The sequence below is a fragment of the Ovis canadensis genome, chromosome 7 (assembly GCF_042477335.2).
Source record: "Ovis canadensis isolate MfBH-ARS-UI-01 breed Bighorn chromosome 7, ARS-UI_OviCan_v2, whole genome shotgun sequence".
NCBI lineage: Eukaryota > Metazoa > Chordata > Mammalia > Artiodactyla > Bovidae > Ovis > Ovis canadensis.
This window is the reverse complement of record NC_091251.1, coordinates 99822072-99843238: the sequence shown is the minus strand read 5'-3', so window position 1 is coordinate 99843238 and position 21167 is coordinate 99822072. Positions and strand designations below refer to the sequence as shown.

Here is a 21167-nt window from a genome sequence, read left to right as displayed (position 1 = left end):
TTGGCATTTCCCAAAATTCTTTTGGCAAACAGCATTCTGTATGAACACACTATATAATACCAAGATTTTGAAAGAACAAAATTTCCCCCAATTCACACACACTTGGGTTTTCCTTGGGGCTATTTTGAAACCAGGTATTTAGTTTTAAAGAAATATAACATTTTAAAACATCTCTAGTTCCTTCAGACTTAAACAATAAGCAAATGGTTAGTACTGATTGAGTTCCAGTTCTCCAATCAACTGTGTAAAATGCTAGTCACTACAGATATACTGTTTCTCAGATGGCTCAGTGGTAAAGAGTTCGCATTAGCTGGAGATGCAGGTTTGATCCCTATTCAAGAAGTTCCCCGGAGAAGGAAATAGCAACCCACTCCAATATTCTTGCCTGAAAAATCCCATGGACAGAGGAGCCTGGTGGGCTATAGTCATCCACAGGGTTGCAAAAGAGTCCGACAGAACTTAGTGACTGAAAAACAACATAGATATATTAGGCTATGAAACTCACATTATCAGTTCCTGTTCAGAGATGTCACCAATAACTCAAGAATGTGTTTTTTCAATGCATATTTTAAGCTACTTACTGATTCTTAACAGTAACAAGCAGCAACTGGTCAGAGTAATACATTAAGTTCATTTTAAGTTTCAAGAAAATGGGTTGAGAGATTTTTCCAACCTTTGATACACCTTTCATTTTGTTTGGGGAGAAGTGTAACACACACACACACATGCACACGCACTAGTATTTGAGGATCGAAATTTATTTTTGGATAGTATCAAGCCAAATTACTCACTCGCATTTCAATAATGGATCTGCCGGCATTTGCAAGAAACAGTCATTAGCTTATCTTTAAGTAAATATTTTGATTGTCAGACAGCTCACTGCAAACAAGGTTCTTTCCCAAACACTCGCTCCTGATGCATCCAAGCCTGCTTGCACATCATTCATTCAGGAATCTGCGTCTGTGCTAAAATATAAAATCATCCTAAGGAAGTCCAAGTACAGACAAAAAGCATGTTTTGCAGGCCCTTCATTTAAAAGGGCTCCCGAGCTTGTGGGACCTGGTTCTCTTTCAGTTCTCTGTTCTTTGCTGTGCCACATTACCATAAAGCTGAGGAAATGAGCTATTACACACCATCATCCCTCCTAACGGCTATCACAGAAAATCATACACTCACAAAACAGCATTAATTGTCAGAATTAGCAACCATTTAAAAGGCAGCTGTTCTTTCACTCTTAAACAGGCTCCAAATTTCAGATCTCTCTCCCTGTATTGGCTGCTATTACACGCTTACACATGCACACACACACAGGGACACACAATGGATTCTTAGACAAATGAATTTTTTTAATGCCCTATATTCAAAGGATCCAAGAAAATATTGTTTACTCAGTGACATTTTCCACACCAGTGCTTGCCATTATTGGTCCAACTAGCTGGAAAGCTTCCAACCTGCACGGAAGCACTTGTCACAGCTCCAGGTAAAAGGAGCTGTTTTGTGCAGCGTGGGGGCAGAAAAAAAGAGCAGTATCTCTTTAAGAGTCAACAGTAAATTAACTTGCCCAAAAGAGTGAAATAATTAGCAGTTAGTAGCTTATTAAAAGGGTGGCAAAGGCCAAGCAGCCATCTGGGATCTCCAGTTTCTTGTGATTGTTATTATGTCAGGATGGGCAAGTTGCATTAGCTTTCATGTCACCGCGCCTGCCCTTACTTTATATGTAAATTTTAATGAAAGATGTGGCACTCCTAAAAATCAGACGTCCATCAAAAAGTGCTATTAGTCTGCCTTTTTACAAAGCACGTGCTCTTCTCCACCTCTGCTGTTCCATTCACCACTAAATGCCTTAGGAAAAAAAGAGAAAAACCCCAATGATATCAATTAGATATTCTCTTTGTGCAGAGGGAAACCTACGTATCATCAAAAACAGGGCAAAGCTCCACCTCACCAAAGGGCAATGTTTCTGCCTCTATTTATGCACAGGGGAAACCACAATGCCTCCTTGTCTTGCAAGGTTAACCTTTGTTAATGAAAATTAAAGCAACCTGGAGACTGCCTGCTGATTACTACATGGATACACAATTTTAAACGGAGTAAGGAGAATAAAATTTATGCATTAAAAATAAGTGATAGAAAGTGGTAGGACAGAAACTTATGGGATGATGGACACATTGTATTTCTCAGTCTAGACAGTATTTATATGGGTGCATATATATATATATATATATATATGTCAAAAATACTTAAGCTCTATGCTAAAAGCATGGATTTCATGTTTTATTTACACTATGTATTCCATCATTCAATAAAGATAAATAAATGAATGAAAAATGCCAACATTTTCATATACAAAGCAACTTCTCTTTTCTGACTCTGAGTAAAAGGTGGATGAGTCAACTGAGTTGTTACCTGATGGTTTCAAGATACACAAACAAAATTATTTTAAGACTACCTATGTAACACATTGAAAACAGAATTTATGCAAGGCTTTAGAAGGAGAGGTGGTTGCTACACTTGAAAACCATTTTCTAACTCTGTTGACTATCAGCAAGATATCAGAAGGAAGAGCTCACATTTCCTTGGTCAGCCTTATGTATTTAATAGCCAGCAACTGATCTGGCCCATTGTTGGCACTCTGTCTATCTTTGTGGAATGCTGGATAACCACTGCTTCTCAAATGTTAAAGTAGACAATCTGCTAAATTCAGATGCATATGACACTGGAATAAATTATTTTTAGTATCCTACAAATGAAAGCTATGTATAGTAAACCTATTAGTAAATATTTGGGCCAATTGTACTTACACCCGGATGTACATACACTGCCCTGCACACCTGAAAAACAGACCATGGCATATACAAGCCTAAGCACATAAGGAAATGCTGGAATTCTTTATAAATGAGATGAATCATAGAGATAATAAATGTTTAAAAAACATCCTGTAGATATGATCAAAGTTAGGCTTATAGGTTTGTATGTGTATACACACAGATTTTCAGTCGAAAATTCTATGGCATCTAAGATTAACCAACTTGCCTTGATAAGCAGAAGTCTATACAAGCATGTAGATCACCATCCATCTTTGAGGAGAAAGTGTTTTATGATATATACACAGATACAAAATCTATGCATAAACACTAAATCCAAACTGACCATTGAGAAGGAAGAAATGGAAATGTTGATTAGAAATCTGAGAAACATTTTCCTTTACATGTAATACCAACTGGGGTTGAACTAAAGCATTTCATTAATCCATTGTAGTTTATTAATAAATCTGTTCACATTTATCCATTTTTAAAAATGCTCTAAATAACAACTGCTCTTAAAAAATTCTTCAGTGTCCAATGAACATTTCTAAACAGGGAAGGAGGGGGAAAGCCCTCTTCATATTTTAAAGTACCATTTTAGACATCACTGTCAAAAACACAGAGTTGCTAAAATCAGGCAATTTTACTTCTTGTGTTTAAAATAAATCTATTTTTCCCCTGAAGACTTTCAAAACATTAGAAGAAGAAGGAAAAAAAAGCATGAAAAGCAAGCTTCTTTCAAAAACAAAGTGATGTTATTCATTGTCAAGAGGACAAATCAATGGTGGATGAGAAACAGATGAGGCAAGAGATGGAACTATAATATTGCCCCTATTTTATTATAATTAGATATTTATAGAGCACAGATGAGTTTATTTTCATAATTAGTAGCTGGCGTTGCACTTACTAATTTGCATAAACAGTTGGCTATCAGCACAGTAACTTACTTGCAGGGCTCCTGAGCCCTAGCAGGAACAAGAAGGGCCTCAGCTCCTGAAATCAGCTTTTTAAATGTTATTACCAGCAAAATATAATCTACATGAAATCATGTTCAAGTTCATGTAGCTTGATTATCTCTTTCCAGTCTGGCCAGTTTTGATTAGTTCAGCATTAAAAGGCCAATGATCAAATCTACAGGGAAAAATACATGTAAATAAATTGGAAGGGGTCTCTAAATTCTGATGGATTGAAGTAAATCTTAGGGTCAACACCACCTAGTTTAGCAGATAAGAGGTTCTGTAGAGAAAGAGGAAAAAGGAATAAAATACCCTACAGTCACTCTTACTATTTACAGATTGTGCTGGTTCTTGGCAATTGCTGAAGGCGTCAGTGACATATTTTTCTTGATCATTCTTGGCGTTCTCCACACCCTCCTTACCCATGCTCACTCCACTCTACAAAACTGACTACCCCCCAAAATGGATCAGGCTCCCTGGCAGCAGTGTTAAGGGCAGGATTTATTCCTGGTGCCCTGACCACTGCTATGGGCTGAGAGAAAATTAATCAAGCATGCTGGCCAGACACCTCCCACTACTGATGTTCATGAAAAAACTTTGGAGGGATATTTTACTTCTCTTTTCCCCCCATGTCAAAGGTCAAAACCAAGTCAAAGGTCAAATCCTTTGGCGCATGTGAATGTATGTGTGTATGCACATACACATCTATACACACAGAGAGAGAAAGATGCCATGAGCTGACATTTTTATAAAATCTACTCTGGCTTATCCTGAGGCTCTTGTGACAGTGGGCACGCATTCTTGCATAGCAGCAATCAGCTGGAGTGGAATAAAGACTTGACAGGATTTGCACTTTCCCATTTGCCACAATCCCCACCACTCCCTCCTGTTCATCTTAGACTAGGACTTTCCTTGCCATATGATCTGCTCCTTGATAATACCGGTCAAGCCCCTGTAAGCATTTGAATCTACTACACCTATTCCAAGTTCAGTTTCAAGGGAAAGTGTTTGGCAATCGAACCCAGGATACGCAATCCCCAACTAAAAAGTAAAGGGGGATAGAGGCCAAAACACACTCTAAACATTTAAACAAAGGCAGTCAAAATCAAGTCCAAAACGTTGACCAAGGTTGCTGAAGACCTCCTTCCATCAGCTTCTTCTAGTTAAAAGTCACGTTTGCTCCTGGCCCAGAGCAGCCCAGTGACCTCCTGAGTGGCAAATATAGTTATGGCCTAAACACCCTGCTCAGTTTTATAGATTTAACTTCATAGTTTTTTCCACTACACGTTCACTGCTTCATCACTCAGTTTTAAAACCATGACAAAATCTGAGGCATTCTTTTCTCTAATAAACTCCTGAGAAAAAGTCCAAAGACCTCTCCCACATTTACTCTGATGCCCTTTGCACATACAGGGCCAAGAGATGGCCTGGGTGAGGAGGGACCTAGACTCAGAAGGTCTGGCCTCACGCTATGGCCCACCGGGGCTCCTTTACTCTGTTGGTGGGTAAGAGGGTAATGAAAAGGACCATGGTTCTGTCCACAGCTCTGGACACAGTACCGAGCTGCCTGCAGTATGGGTACAAGGTTCTTTCGGGATGGGATAACTGACCCACATCCAGTCTGATTTAGGGCAGGTACTTCGTAACAGAAGCACGAAGTCTGGAGGACCTAGGAAGCTTGAGCTTTAAAGGGAGATAGGGGGAGAAGGGTGACCCGAGGCCATTCGGAAAAGAGACCAGAGCTGGAGTGAAAGCCTGAGGCAGGAAACCATAGTGTGGATTCAGGCAGAGTAAGCTGTTGACTTTAGGAGACGGAGGCCGGGCAGGGGTGGGAGTGCAGAATGGGCTACGTTATTGTGGAAAATAAAGCTGGGAAGGCACGTTGACAATTATACAACAAGAATCCACCAAAAGCTTCTGAGCAGATGAGCTACATGATCCGATTTAATTTTAATTTTGCTTTATTTTCACTTTTAGGAAGATGACGGACAGCAGGATAAGAGGGATTAGAGATTTTGAGTCTGTTCACAGTATAACCTCCTAGGCTGGACCCATCTGGACATTAAAAAATGAATATGTTTGTCTTCAACATACTTGTGATCTAGTGGAGTGGAGTAGTCCAATTTCCAAGTAAGTTTAGTGTAAGATATTAGAAAGATACATGGAAGGAGAGCTCATATCTAAACAGAGCTTAGCCTATCTAAGTATGCAGAGCATTCATAACATCAACTGGAAATAAAATCTAGGTATGATTTCAATGGGCAGAAACAGGAGAGGAGGAGCTCTTACAGAGGAGAGGAAAAAATAAGTAAAACTAAGAGACAAGGAAAGGTCCAGTAAGATTACTTGGTACACTATATTTGGCAATTTTGCATCAAAGATTAGCAGGTTAAAGGTAAACAAGGCCATATCAGGGATGGCTTTGAGAGTGAGATGGTTAATCCTGAACTCCACATGGAGAGCAGAATTTGGGCAGTTCTGAGTTACTGGACAGACTGGGGGAAAACAAAGACCAACTAGGTTAGGGCAACCATCCAATAAGGACTAACTGGGAACTGAGCTAGTGTGTCAAAAAGAGATGCAAGAGACACTCTGAAAAAGAATCTCAACAAGCTCTCTTAACATCAGCTGGGAATAAGAAAGTTCAAGAAGGAAAAAAAAAAAAGCAATTGCTGAGTTCAAGCCCAGGTGTTAAGGAAGATGGGGAAACCATTAACAAAATTAGAGAATCTGGTTTGTGGCCAGATGGTGCCAAGGTTGACTTGAAATATTCAGGTGACAGAACATTTCTGCGGACGTATGTTATGGAGAACGAACACAAGTGGCCAGTTGGAATGTAAGCCAGGCTGGTGCCAGGGAGGTAGTTGAAAGGCATACCCATGGAGGTCATCCTTGGATTAAAGAGAAGCCATATAAAGCAGTGGCTAGGTACTCAGATTCTGAGTTTCAGTGCCACTTACAGCCATCTGACTCAAGATATTTAGCTCTCTGAGCCTTGTTCTACTTGCCCATATAGCTAGGATAAACATCATCTACCTCATAAGACAGCTGCAAGTATTTACTGTGGAAAAGAGTCTAAAGCTCAAGGCACAATGGCTGGCCACATAGGAAATGATCAGTGTTAGCAGCAGGGGCCAGAGAAGGATCAGTTCAGTTCAGTTCGGTCGTTCAGTTGTGTCCGACTCTTTGCGACCTCATGGACTGCAGCACGCCAGGCCTCCCTGACCATCACCAACTCCTGGAGCTTACTCAAACTCATGTCCATTGAGTAGGTGATGCCATCCAACCATCTCATCCTCTGTCGTCCCCTTCTCCTCCTGCCTTCGATCTAGAGAAAGACACCCATGTGCAAAATCTAAAAACACGAAAGACATCTATCTCATGGGATGTTTTAGGGCAGTGGTCCCCAGCATTTTTGGCACCAGGGGCAGGTTTCATGGAAGACAACGCTTCCACAGACTGTGCGGGGGTTTGGGATAATCCAAGTGCATCACATTTATTATACACTTTATTTCTACTATTGCTACATCAGCTCCACCTCAGATCATCAGGCATTAGATCCCAGAGGCTGGGGACCCCTATTTTATGCAATTAGGCAAAGAAAAAGAGAGAGGTCTAGGGGTTGGATACAGAACCACGTGCTTCATAAAGGTTGTGTCCTGGGCACAGAGTGCTGATTTTGACTGTGAAGAGATCACTAGAAGCCCCTGGCTGAATACAGTAAGTAGAGAAGCGGAGGGGGTGGCTAGATATACCTTTTCAATCATTATTCCTCTTCCTTGTCCCCCTCTCCCACCTCCTTAAGCTCTTAAGAGGGTAAGGGTCCCCATAGCAGATTTCTGAGACTCAATCCACCTGTGATTAGCAGAAAAGAAATAGGCAATCAACCAACCCCAAAGTGAAAGGACTGAACTGCTTCCAAGGTAACCATACGTAACTTTTAAAAAATCCAGAGGCATGAAATTCAAGTGAGATGGCCAGTTCACAGACTAGTCATCAAATTAACATTTTCAGTATCCTGTCAGCCCCATCTTTCTGCAACATCCTCAAGCCGGAACTCACATTCCCTACTTCTGCAATTTGCCAGTCTTTACAGGAAGCAGTGGTGCACGGCTGCACAGAGATAGGGGCTGGAGAGTCAGGACGGGAAAGAGGAGAACTGAATACAAATACATATTTATAATTTATCAATTAGCCTCTCCCTTCAGTTCTGAACAGCTAATCCAATTTGAGCTGGTGAGCGAGGTTCTCTGGGCTCGGGTCTCTGACAGCTTTGATTAGGAATGGATGAGTGAACTGTGGTACCCAAAGGTGTGAAGCAGTGAAAGGCATGTCAGAGCATCGGAGAGAGTGCATCGACTCAGCGCCCCTCCTTTTCCCAGCTTACCCCGCAAAAGGTGGACCTGCTAAGTTAAAATCCAGCGTTGTCTCTCCACTTTCTCCTTATGACGTAATGCATTATCATTGGATCCACGGTCAATGGATTCCTATGTTCTTCCACACCCCTAGTCCCACCATTCTTACCTTATCATACTGAGTCAGAAAACTGTTATTTCCCCCCAAAATACAAGAGATACAACACAGACCACAGATATTACCCAAATTTCAAATTTTATACAATTTCCAGTAATTCACCAATCCTCTCCCCATTCTCATCTATCACCCTGAATTCAGTTATTGCCAAGTCACGGAAACACTGGCAGGTCATTTCGCATCTTTCTTGTGCCCTCAATATGTTTACTGGAGGGGATCTTAGAATACCCTAAGTTAAGTAAAATATATCTTCCCCACAGTGCACAAGCACATTCAGACAGAAACAGCACACCATAATGGGAAGGCTCATTAGAGGAAGGCAGGCCAACTCAGAGCATTCCCCAACCATCAATCATGAAATACTCAAAGTTGTTGTTTTAAACACCATTATAATCTGGACTGTATTCATTAGAATCAACCATTTCTTGGGGATATAGGAATATTTCAGAAGGCAAATTGATAGTTATAATGATAAAAATAAAATGATCTCTACCTTTACTTCTACCTACAGAAATGAAGGTCCAATTAGGTAGAGGAAGCATGGTGTCCACCATGGAGGCGGCAAGAGAGAGAAAGAGAGAGCAGGGAGAGCAAAACATCAGCATGCTGCAGACACACAAAGGAATGTAACACCCATAACGAAACCCACAACAGTCATGGCAACAGCATACAACCTTGAGGAGGCAGCACAACACAAAGGCACAATGTGAAGCTTAGACAGCGCGACCAACACGCGTTTAAGCTTTTCCCCGTTAGCCTTTCTCAAGTCCCATCCTTAGAAACACGGCCAAGTCTGCATGCAAAGCACCGCGTAGCCTCACGTGTGTGAAACCGTATGCGCTTAACCAGACTAAAACTGTTCAGGCAAAGTTTCAGAGAAGCCAAGTTCTCCTGTGTCTTCTCAACGTTAATATGAGTCATGAGGATCCAGAGCGTAACGTGCATGTCCAGGTGGTGTGCACACAACATACACAAGCATTTCCACATACATTTCTAGGGATCAAAAACAAATTCTGGAGAGTCAGTTAAGAACCAGACAGAATTCTCTTTCTTTCACATTGAAGGAATAAGGAAAAGGAAGGGAGGTAATCATCACAAGGGCAAGAATGGACAAGGGGTGGGAAATGAAAAAGAATGAGGTGGGGAAGGATGGGGTCAAAGGACCTTCTTAAAAAACTTAAACTGAAAAATTGCACCTTAAAATCTTAGTGGCTCTGACCACCCGAAAGAATTCCGCATCCTTTCGTGAAAATCTTTCTAAAGAGGGATTCACGATACCCGTGTTTGTCACTATCTCATTGCCTAGACTCTTTTTCTAGAAGTTTCCTGACTTAGCCCTGCCCCCCAGAGCACACGTCCGTGGGTGTGTCTGAATTCTCTACTCATATGCTTCAGTGCTGGGCAAGAAGTTGAATAGTAGGTGGAAAAGTGGGGAAGGTACACACTAGAGGTTCTCCAGATACTTTCCACACCAGGGAAATTAGCCCCTCAAAATGCCTGTGCAGCATCAGTGGGTTGAAATAAGTCAAGATTAAAGAGGTCGCCACCAGCCTATCTCATCAACTTAGACTCTACCCTATGACATCAGGCATATGAATACCCTCAGATCTCCAAGCCACTAGAAAAGCTAGGACTCTTCAAGGGCAGCTGGGAGGACGAAACGAGAAAATGTAGAAGCATCTTCTCATGGGGACTCTGAGGGCCTGCTTTTTCTGGTGGAACCTGTTATCAAAGCAGGGCCACCGAATTCTAGCATTCATAGAGTGTGGGTCATCGCACTCTGTAGAGATATGCGTAACTCTCTCAAACTATCTGGATACACTTGGTCGACACAAAGAGTGCTCCTTGCTCATACTCACCTCGTGGTCGCCTGCTGTGGGGAGACAGCTTCCCTCACTCACCTACAAGAATGGAGAGGCTTCACCCCAGCCTCTTGCTGGAGAATTCACCTGACCCCCTCTAGCTCTGTTCCTTGACATCTGCTCTATACGAGATTGTGTCTTCACTGAAATGTCCAATTTCCACGTCATGGGTCGTGGCTCAGGTCTAGAGGATACAGTTTTATTGGGAAAGGACTTCTGTGCTCAATAGAAGCACAGAAGTCCTGCCTTATCAAGTCAACTGCCCACCTCTGCAGCTACCTGGACAAAACTTCCCCCAGACCTGGGTGGTTCCTTGATCTGATCATATACTCCTCTTTACGCCAACACGGTCTGATGAATCCTGTGTAAGAAAATGGGGGGGTTGGGGACGGGGCAATTGCCCTTCAGTGCCGCCCCACCCTCCTCAAAAGATCAAGGAAAACAGCAGCACATGGAAATACACCTCCTCCCCTTCTCTTTGGTCCTTGACCAAAGGCACTGAGTCCCATGTGTATTTTGAAAAGAAATAGACAAGAGAAATTAAAGTACAGTCTTTCGGTGTCAGGGCCAGGCCAGGTAGACCAATCTTGCAATCACCCCAAAACGCAGAAGAAACACAATAGTAGCAATTGAGCAGTGACGAAAAAGACAATTTGAAGTAGGCTCAGTTCTTGAATCCTGATTTAGGCTGATAATATGGAAAATTTTTATTTAGGAGAAAAAGGCTTCATTCACAGCCCACCCTGTGCTTAGCTGAGCTGAATTTCCTGCACAGTTCATTCCCTGCATAATTGAATATTTTAGGTTGCAGATGCGGAATTTACAGATCTTTATATGCAGTTTTCTTCAGGGTGTATAATGAGTTAGAACCCTGCCATCAGGACATTAGCATGTTCTTTCAGTGGTTTTTGCTTTTATACAAAACTGAAAACAGTCAAATCCCCAAGGGCTTCCTTTGACCACTGGAGGTTGCGGGATAGGGGTGGGTAGTGGCTAGGGCTGAAAGTCATTACAATGGGCAAGGGGATGCAGGGGAAGACAAAAACCAAGCCTTTACTCAGAGTGAAATTCAGAGAAGCCCAACGCCTCTCCCCCAACCTGGGGCCCCAGCGTGAGGCTTAGGGAAGAAGTTAACCGCTCTGGTGCTCTGAAATTAGCTTCATTCACCCCCATTATCGACACCGCCATGGCTTGTTTCACGCTTCTCTCTGGGAGGCAGCCCAGCAGGACCAGCGCCCAGGATGACAAATGGGGGAGTGGAATGGAGAAGCCAAGGGGATGATGGGGGGGCAGGGGGAACCTCGATGCGATGGGAAAGGTGCCCCCCACCCCGCCCCACCGCAGGGTGGCCCGGCTCCCAGCCTGGCCCCTGGCAGGAGAGACAGGCAGCAAACGGCCTGCCGGGGATGATGCGGGCTCTCAGCGACCAGCCAGAGGCACGAAGGCAAGCAGTTCAGGCAGCTGCAGCACCATGAGCCCAGAGCACCTACCTTGTTCACTCATCATGAGGTGGGAGAGGCCTTGAAGGAGGAGGAGAGGAGAGGGGAAGGAGAAAAGAAAGAAGACAAAGTTAGAACCCCACATGGAAGGCCATCACCTCTTAATGCCCAAGCAGGAGTGGCAGGGGGCATCCACATGTGCGCAGGAGCATGCAACAAGCCCTGAGACGCAGGGCAGGGTGTGTCCAGGGCCATCCAGTTCAAGGACAGCCTTTTGTTTGCTGAACCTGTGGGCCGCATCGCCACTGATCTATGCAATAAGTAGGGTTTGAGACAAATCTATGAGAGATTAGGTCCCTTGGGAAACAGACTCCAGATGTGGGCAAAATAGGTTTCTTTCTTTCTTTTAAATAGCTTGCAATAGTAATTAATATGTGATCACTGTAGACATTTTGGAAAATTCAGAAGGGAAAGAAATCAGTTGTAATCTCGCGTCCAGAGTTTACCATCCAACACTGAGCACCCTAGATACAGTCGTCTTTTCTACAAAAATTGAACCACACTGAACATACCACATGGGTGCCTGCTTTCAAGAGTTAGACAGCTTGAAACATCTCCATATGATCCTGGCCTTCGCCCAGTGACGACCACATCCCACCAACTTTTCCTAGAAAGTCCCTCATGTTTGATCACAGAGGCCTAGCCGAGCACTGAAAGGATGAAAGAAGGTACACAAAGTCCCAATAAATAGCACAACCTCTCGCTATGTGCTTACAGAAGTCAAACAAGGCTCTTAAGAACTCATTACTTCAAGAGAAGCATAAGCCCTGATAAACCTATTAAAAGAAAAGATTTCCAACCAGTAGCCAACTGTGCTGGCTATCTGCTCTTCCATTGCTTTTATTATTGCTGGAGATATTTGGAGATCCTTTCCCCAGAGTAAAATTCAGGGATATAGGGGATTAATAAAGGAGAAAAATCTCTAAAATATGGAAATCTCTAAATGTTTTTGGAGATTACTAGAGATTTAGAAAAGTAATCAGAGGCAAAATATGGGTCAAGCAACTTTTTTAAAGATCAATGATATATTAAATACATAGATACACCATGTGCCATAAATGTCATGGAGGCATTTTTTCAACAAATTTCATTAAACTATAGTCATATTTTAAATGCACATTTCTGACATTCATTTCTCAAGGCCTGGCATATTAGTACCCATGGAGGAATGGAATCATGCCAAAGCAAGTCATTCTCATAATGTTTTATTTAAAAAATTAACTATTGGTCTTTTTTAGGAGGGGATAATAAGAAGAAGAAAGGGCACTAGATTTGACTAAGAAACCCCGGCAGAAGTGACTGTTCATAAAATGCCTGGAGTTTCTGGATCAAGCCATAGCCTTCAGCATCCAAATCAAGCACACTAAGAGGGAGGGTCTGAGGCAGACAGGTGGGGCATGGAGGAAGAGGAATAGGAGGAGCATAGGTGTGTGAAGTCACAAGACAGTTGTCACCATTAAGAAATGAGAATAAGGAAGATCTAAAGAGATCCCTGAGATGGGGGTTGAAAATAAAAGGGCAATAGTACTATATTTGGAGAAGGCAATGGCACCCCACTCCATACTCTTGCCTGGAAAATCCCATGGACGGAGGAGCCTGCTGGGCTGCAGTCCATGGGGTCGCGAAGAGTCGGACACGACTGAAGCGACTTCACTTTCACTTTTCACTTTCACACATTGGAGAAGGCAACGGCAACCCACTTCAGTGTTCTTGCCTGGAGAATCCCAGGGACGGGGGAGCCTGGTGGGCTGCCATCTATGGGGTCGCACAGAGTTGGACACGACTGAAGTGACTTAGCAGCAGCAGCAGCAGCACTATTTTATGCACTTGAAGTATAAATGCTAGAGTAGATCTTAAATGCCTTCACCATAAAAAAGAAATGGTAACTATGTGATGAAGTGAAGGTGTTTGTAACATGTAAGTGTATCTAATTAAAAGTTTATATGTTAAGTTTACACAAAGTTATATGTCAATTATCTCAATAAAGCCGGGGGAAATATTTTTATTTACTTATTTTTTTATTCTGTTAAATGGGACTTTTTTTTACCATTTAAATCTTTCATTTTATATTGGAGTATAGCAGATTAACAATGTTAATAGACTTCAGTGGACAGCAAAGGGATTCAGCCATACATATACATGTATCCACTGGGGAGATTTTTTTTTAAGTGAAAGGACAAATATTTACTGCAAGTGAAGAGGAAAGGGGACACTTGATAGCAAGAAGGTATTCAAAGTCCGGGAGAAACCCCTGGAGTTGGGCCCCATTTATGTACCACATGTGCTTCTTTAAAGCAGTGTTTCCCAGAGCACATTTCACTGACCACCTGCATTAACCACCTGCGGATACTTACTAACAGCGATGTTCCTGGACCCCACCCAAGTCCCGGTGAGTTTGAATCTCAGGGAGGAGTTGGGGAGGGACCTGAATTTTAAATAAGTTGCACTAGTAATTCTCATGCTCACTAGAACTTGCGAGCTACTCCTCTAGAGTGACATATAAATCAAATTTCGGTAAATTAAACTGTGTGATAACTGCACTAAGAGGAACTGGATAGTTATGGAACCCTACGGTGGATCTATGTACTTATCAGGTTTTATTAAGCCACATATGTAGTTGCAGTCTTGTGTTTCAAATGAAATGTGCCTGTTCTTTAACGTATAAAAAATCTGAACTAGAAATATTAGGCCAGGAATGTGAATCTGGGATCTGATGTGTTGCAGGCAACAAAGCAAAACAGACAGAAGCACGTGTAAAAGGAAATGGCACAAGACAGGGGAGAAAACTATAACCATAACGTGGCTTGGGTTTTATTTTGCTTTTTGAGAAGGGGATTTTAATCCACTTTCATGAGCTTTTACGTTAGTATCTCCTCTTATACAAAGATTGCAGAATTAAGAACTGGAAACCAGGAATTCCAGAGGGTCTAGGTCTATTATGAAACTGTTTCTCCCCTTCCTTCCACTCCCAAACACTCCTACTTGCTGTAAAAAGACCTCAAGTTCCCGCCAAAAGTAAATGGAAGAAATGACCGTCCAAGGACTCCAGTACCTGCTATATGTAAACACTGCAAAAGGTAGTGAGAGGCAAGCAAGTGTGGTACAATGCTGCCAACCTCTAAGAGTTTAGAGTCTAACTGGGAAGGTGTGTGCATATGGGTTTATATTTACACACATACAAAGTCATATATAGACATATATACACATGGGGTACCTGACAGTGAAGGATAGGGGTTAAGATCAAGGACTTCAAATTTGAATCCCACCTTCGTTATTTTCTAGTTTGTGACACCAGGAAAGTTGCTAAACATCTCTGTTCCTTGACTTCCCATCTGTAAAATTTGGATAATTATCACGCCAAATCCAAAGTTTATTTTCAGGATTAAATAAATGAATGTATGTAAAGCAGGGCCTATACATGCTAAGGGCTACATAAGAATTACTGCTGTTATTTTTAGGCTGTAAAAATATACTGATGTGTGAGACAACACGAAGCCTAGTGCCTGACACACAGGATGTACTCAGTGTGTATTTTGTGAGTGAATGAGGAATGATTGATGGGTAATTGTTAAGTGTCAAACAATTGATTCAGACAGTAATATCCGAAAGGATTGTGAGGAGGTGGGTGCCCTGGGTGTACAGCAAGAGTTTCTGGAGGAAAGTGGGATTTAAAATACATCTTGGAAGATGGTTTAGGATTGAGAGTGATGAAGGACATTCCTGGTAACACCACTAGCTCCCAAGACCACTAACTGCTTTTCCAAGGATTTTCCTGTCGCCTTTCTGGAATACCTAGGACACTGCCAGGCACATGGTAGGTATGTAATAGATGCTGTAAAAATAACAATGAACACATACAAATGTGTTCCTTCACAGAAGGAAGAAGTGAAAGGTGATCTTAAGGACCACTGTATGAAGGCCTGGAGTTTCCAGGGAAGGAGAAAGGATTTGATCTTGCAGCTGATGGGAGATACGGGCAGGAGAATGCCCTGGGGAAAATGATGTTGGGGAAGATCACGGTGGCAATGGTACAGACAGGATGGATTAGAGGGAAAACAGACAGAGGCACAGAGATCTGTCATAGGCAGAGGGCCGAAATTAATATCGAGGCAGCAAGAAGGAAAAGGGGAAAAGGATTCAACAGGCTTTGGGTGACCGATGAGATGCTTCAGGGGAGGAACGGATGGCAGACTGAGTGAGGCGCTGTCAGAGACAGGAAGGTGGGATGGAGTTGGGAGATGGATCTGGAATGAGGGTGATAATGAATTCTGTTTTAGGCATGATAAGCTGGAGAAACAGAAGAATCACTGAAGCAAAAAGTCTAACGTGCATTTAACATTAAAGGAGTAAGGTCTTCAAGAGAGTCAGGACAAATGTAAAAGTGTATCACCTCCCCTTCTTGGAAGAGAAGGGTCTGTGCCCATATAAGTGAATGAAGCCTCAAATAAAAAGGGGCAAGAGCCCTGAGTCTTAATCTGGGAGGGATGGGGATTATTAAAGCATCTCAGAGTTTCTTTCTTTTTTTTCCATGCATATTCCAACATTAAAGTAAAATTTTACATTCAAAAAGAAAAAGGAACTATATGGCTTTCCAATATAGATACAGAAAAATAATGCTAAAAAAAAAAAGAAAGCCTTCACTGAGGATATAATTAGCAAGGAAGGAAAAGCAATCTATGCTAGCTGTGTGTTATGTGTGTGGCTGATGAGAAAAAGAGGAGGGGGGCTTCTTGTTAATCTCAGAGAGGGAAGGTCAGCCACAGCCCCTCAGACCACACATCTGGCCCTGGCACTAGCACCTAGCTGGACTTGGAGCTTGGCATTTAATCTGAGCCTGATATTCAAGGGATGCTGAAAGACAAGACACGGGCTGGACCAGGGGGCTCAGGGAAGCAAAGGAAAACCCACCACATTTGCCCAAAACAATCCCACCATCAGTTCTGGATTTCAACAGATCTTCAATAAACCTTCAAAAGCCAGCTCCCTAAAATTTCATCTAAGGAGGGCAAGAAATAGGGACTGGCCTAGGATGAGCCTCTGATTGTCAGAATATGGAGAATTTTCTATACAGAGTTCTTATGGAATGAGGATGCCTTTAAAAAAAATGATTATAAAAATTAGAAAGCAACTGAAATGTCTCCTAGCTAGACGTCACACTCTGTCAAAGTGCTACCTAGCTGGGTTCAGGGACCATTGTGGATCCTATGAAGATGTCTGATATTTTTCACTCTTTCTCCCTGGAGGAGGACATGGTAATTTCTAGTGCTGTCTACCTCACTTTCTGTGCCTATCTCTCTGTAGTTCACGGGCTTCCCAGGTGGCGCTAGTGGTAAAGAACTCGCCTGCCAATCAATGCAGGAGACACAGGTTTGATCCCTGGGTCAGGAAGATCCCCTGGAGGAGGGCATGGCAACCCACTTCCGTATTCTTGCCTGGAGAAGCCCATGGACAGAGGAGTCTCACAGAGCATGGTCCACAGGGTCAAGAACAAGAAGAGAAAAAGATTGCCAAAACATAAGACACAGAAAGTAGAAAGTGCCTTAGAACAGGCTGCATCCTATTATATGCAAAATACACATACGGCCCTCTAAACTATGTTCCACCTTTTGGGAAAATCCCTGTGGAGGTAGGTGCAGCTGGGGAGAATGGAACGGCTATAAAGCAAAGTCACCTGTAAGCAGCTGTGGCCATTATGAAGCCTGTCATGAAAATGACTAATACAGAGAATAGAGGCCATTTACTGGAACAGGCAGGGAAGATGAGGCCAGAAGTGGAAGGCCTCCATCACTGAAGCTAATACTGTCTCCCCCTCAAACCTGTAATAACCCACTCCCCTCTGACGGTTTTTAATCCTCCTTCCTTCCTTCATTCTGGCTGAGTAATTGGAGAAAGTATTTCATGGGAGGGAGGAAGTCATTCATGGGGGAGGAGAAAAGATTTGGGAAGGAAAAAAAAGCAAGTTATCTCTGCCAAGACTTCTCTCTCATTCACTTGCTGGATAACTTTTCTCCCCCAGTAAAATCCACACATATCATCTCTTTTTCCATACTGAAGTGGAGAAATGAAATGTCACTAATTGCTGTAAGTGCCAAGTGCCAACGTTGAATTTTTATGAAGCGACAAGGACTTTTAAAAAGAGTGATTACATAAAATCAGAAGGTAATAGAAACATCCACCCAATATTTCCAGAGGAGCTAAGGAGATGGTGAAGGTAGCAAGGGGTGAGCCTTGACAAAGAGAGAAGCCCCCAGTGACACTGTGTCTGCGGAGTGACCATGAATTCAGAAAAGAGAGAAGGGGAAAGAATGTTAAGCACTTAAGAGAGGAAATTCAGTAAGCTTGGTAAAACGACAGAATTATAACAGTGACTAGTATTTGTTGACTGTTTAACATATACCAGACATGCTAAGTGTCATGTCATTAAATACATCTTTGTGGGAAAGGCATTGTTGTAATATAGATTTTACAGGTAAGGAAGCTAAGACCTACAGCCAAAATCCCACTACTTAGGAAGCGGTGAAATGCGAATGCTAAACCAGCAGATGGATTCTCCAGGCTGGATGATAACTGTGATAACTACTAGCTACCCTGTCTTAATTCAGTGCTGGTGGAGAAGCAAGAAGACCCATCTTGGACAATTCAGGACCAGAAAATAGTGCCTGGACACGAATTCAACTTCATTTATGATCCTGGTACAGCATGATTGAGGAGCCCCCAGGGTAACTGTTTTAAATAACTGGCCACCCTCTCCCTCTCCTCAATCTCCATCCCCAGCTTCTACTAAAACATGAAGCTCTTCCCTTCCTGGGTCCTTTCTGGGGGTTATTAAGCCACTTCCCTCATTAAAATTCAACTCTGAACACAAACTGCACTCAGGCCCCTGTCATTGCAATGCCTTGTTCCTGAGGCCTTCGGGAAGCCAAGCTTAAGATCTTTCTTCAAAGACAGGAAGGACATGTGAGAAAGAAGGATGGAGACACACAGCCACAGGCTCAGGAAGTCTACCACCGCGGGCAGGAGGGAGGGAAACAGGGGAAAGGCTGGAACTGGGGAGAAAGAAGCTTAAAAGGAAAGAGGCGGGGCCTGAAGGAAAGTCCACCCACTTCCACAGCTGCGTCTCAGACCAGCCCTTCCCCAGGCAATTCCCTGACCTGCGTCATGACCTGCGTCATGACCTGCATCGTGGACTTCAGTTTCCTTGTCCTACCTGAGGCTCTCCAGTGGCTTACAGCAGAGTGTTGACCTGCTTAGCATTTTGACAAATGACTTGGCTGAGAACATCCACGACATGCTGTCTGGATGTTGTAATGAACCAGAGCAGAAAGAAATATCTAACTCGTTAGCCTTGAGAATCAGGGTCCAAAAGATGTGAGCGGACAAAAGCGAAATTTAATTTTAAGGGGGTAAATAGAAATTGTGGTCCTTAAGCACAACCTCCCACATTCCCCACAAACTCTCAAAAAAATCACAAGTTAAAAGAAGGCACAAGTTCCACTTCTTCTCAGCACTGACTACCAAACTTAGGGTCTGGGTTCAGAGAACATTGCCATATATTAGGAGGGGCATTAACGAGGTGGGAAGGTCCATGGGAGAAGAATCAGATGGCAGGAGTTCCGAAAGCACGTCACATGCAGAATGGCTGAAGGAATAGCTGTGTACAGCCCAAACATGAGAGAGCTAGCTAAGGACATGAGGGCTGCCTTCAAACACTTTTAAAGTTGCACATGCAAGTTAAAAGAGCAAGTACATTCAGCAAGATGAGGGTGGAATCATAGGGGAAGCGTCACTTGCCAGAATGCCACAGAAGAGAGTCATAGTAAGGTTTTAGAAGTATTCCAACTCCAAGACAGAGTTTCTATGAACCAAGCTGACCTCTGAAGAGGCCAAGCAACTCCTTACTGAGATGAACCATATGAAACTGCTGATATCTGACTGGTTTTGACCTACAAAAACGACAATTTCCAATGGTCCAAACGGATATCCAGAGACCACCACCCCTATTGAAAAAGGTAGTCATGAAACGAGGCTTTGCCGAATCACCCAACAGCAGTTGTGAACTGACACTGACACGTGGGAGGTTCAACCGTTTACACCCATGATGCTGGCTTTTCCACAAGCCCTGCACAATACTAGGGACAGAGTGAACAGTTGGGCTGATGATCCTGATGGCTTCCAGAGGAACACCTGTTGCTAGTTCTCTAGGGCAGGTGCTTCTGGGTGGGTCCTTCCATGATGCCACCACATTCCATCCTCACCACTAAGCCCTGGGTAGGATGTTACTATATTAGCTCACTCACTATTTGCCTCTAGACCAACTCTGCTCTTACAGCATGGTGCCTGGACTGAACAGAAAATATTTCTTCAGAGGCACCCATGAGTCACCCGTGGCATCTATACAGCATAGCCACAGGGAAGAAGAACGAACGCCTGCAGCAACCTTCTAGTCTACCTGGGAGGGTGGGGGGGGTAGGCAGGGTGATGGAGGAGGGGTGGGGTTTCTTTTTCATGCATACCATAAAAGAAACAGAGAGAAAGTCAAGCATGTCACTCCAAGGGTTAAAAGTGAAGTCGCTCAGTCGTGTCCGACTCTTTGCCACCCCACGGAATATATCTTACCAGGCTTGTCCATCCATGGGATTTTCCAGGTAAGAGTACTGGAGTGAGTTGCCATTGCCTTCTCCAGGGGACCTTCCCAACCCAGGGATCGAACCTGGGTCTCCCACATGGCAGGCAGATGCTTTACCATCTAAGCCACCAAGGAAGCCCCTAAGGGGTAAAGCATCAGCAGTTATGGCTTCTAGAAAAGACTCTTCCCGAAGAAGAGAAAGTCCTTGCTCTCCAAATGTTATGAACTTCTCTAAAACAGGTCTTTATTCAAGAGTGACATGAAGCTGGAAAGGACTTCGGATATGTTAAATGAAATAACTGTGTCCAATTCGGCCACGGTGTGCTGGATTTTAAAAATCCAGGGATGAATTTGACAAAACCAAAGCACAGCCCCACGTCTAAGTCAATTACACACATACACACATACACAAATACACCAATTGCACACATACAGAAAAGGGAAAGAAATGGCTTAGCAGCAGTGCATGTGAAATAGTAAAAGTTTTCAGTGATGTTAAGTTCAATTTAATACTGTAGTCATTATATAAAACTAAGGTCATTAATAGATGTAGGAAGTCTAGAAAAAAGGAGCAGTGTAACACAGACTGGTTGCAACATGTCCATGAACCTGTATGTGGTGTGGGCAAGGATGCAAAGAAAACTGTCATTTTTCAGAGAACAATGACCTGGATGAAAGAACTTAAAACCCTTGTATGAAAATGCCCAACGAAACTAGAGATGTTTAGCCTTTAGAAGAGACAATCCTTAAAGACAAAAGCCCTGTCTTCAAACACTGGGAGTGTAATTAGATCTATTCTTTGTGTCTCCAAGGGCTGGAAGCAATACAGGTGATGAAAGCCATAGTGACTCAGAATAAAGAAGAGCTTGTGAACACTCGTGCTCTTA

General features: G+C 43.0%; 1 protein-coding gene across 1 annotated transcript in view; it reads right to left on the bottom strand.

Moving 5' to 3' along the window:
- Positions 1-21167, bottom strand: part of LOC138444253 (neurexin-3) — an 819713-nt gene that overhangs the window by 749614 nt on the left and 48932 nt on the right. Inside the window, exons 3-4 of the mRNA XM_069597533.1 lie at positions 14947-14957; positions 11642-11675 (exon numbers count right to left, since the gene is read on the bottom strand). Coding sequence (XP_069453634.1) covers positions 11642-11675; positions 14947-14957 — 45 coding nt within the window. The remainder of the gene's footprint in view (positions 1-11641; positions 11676-14946; positions 14958-21167) is intronic.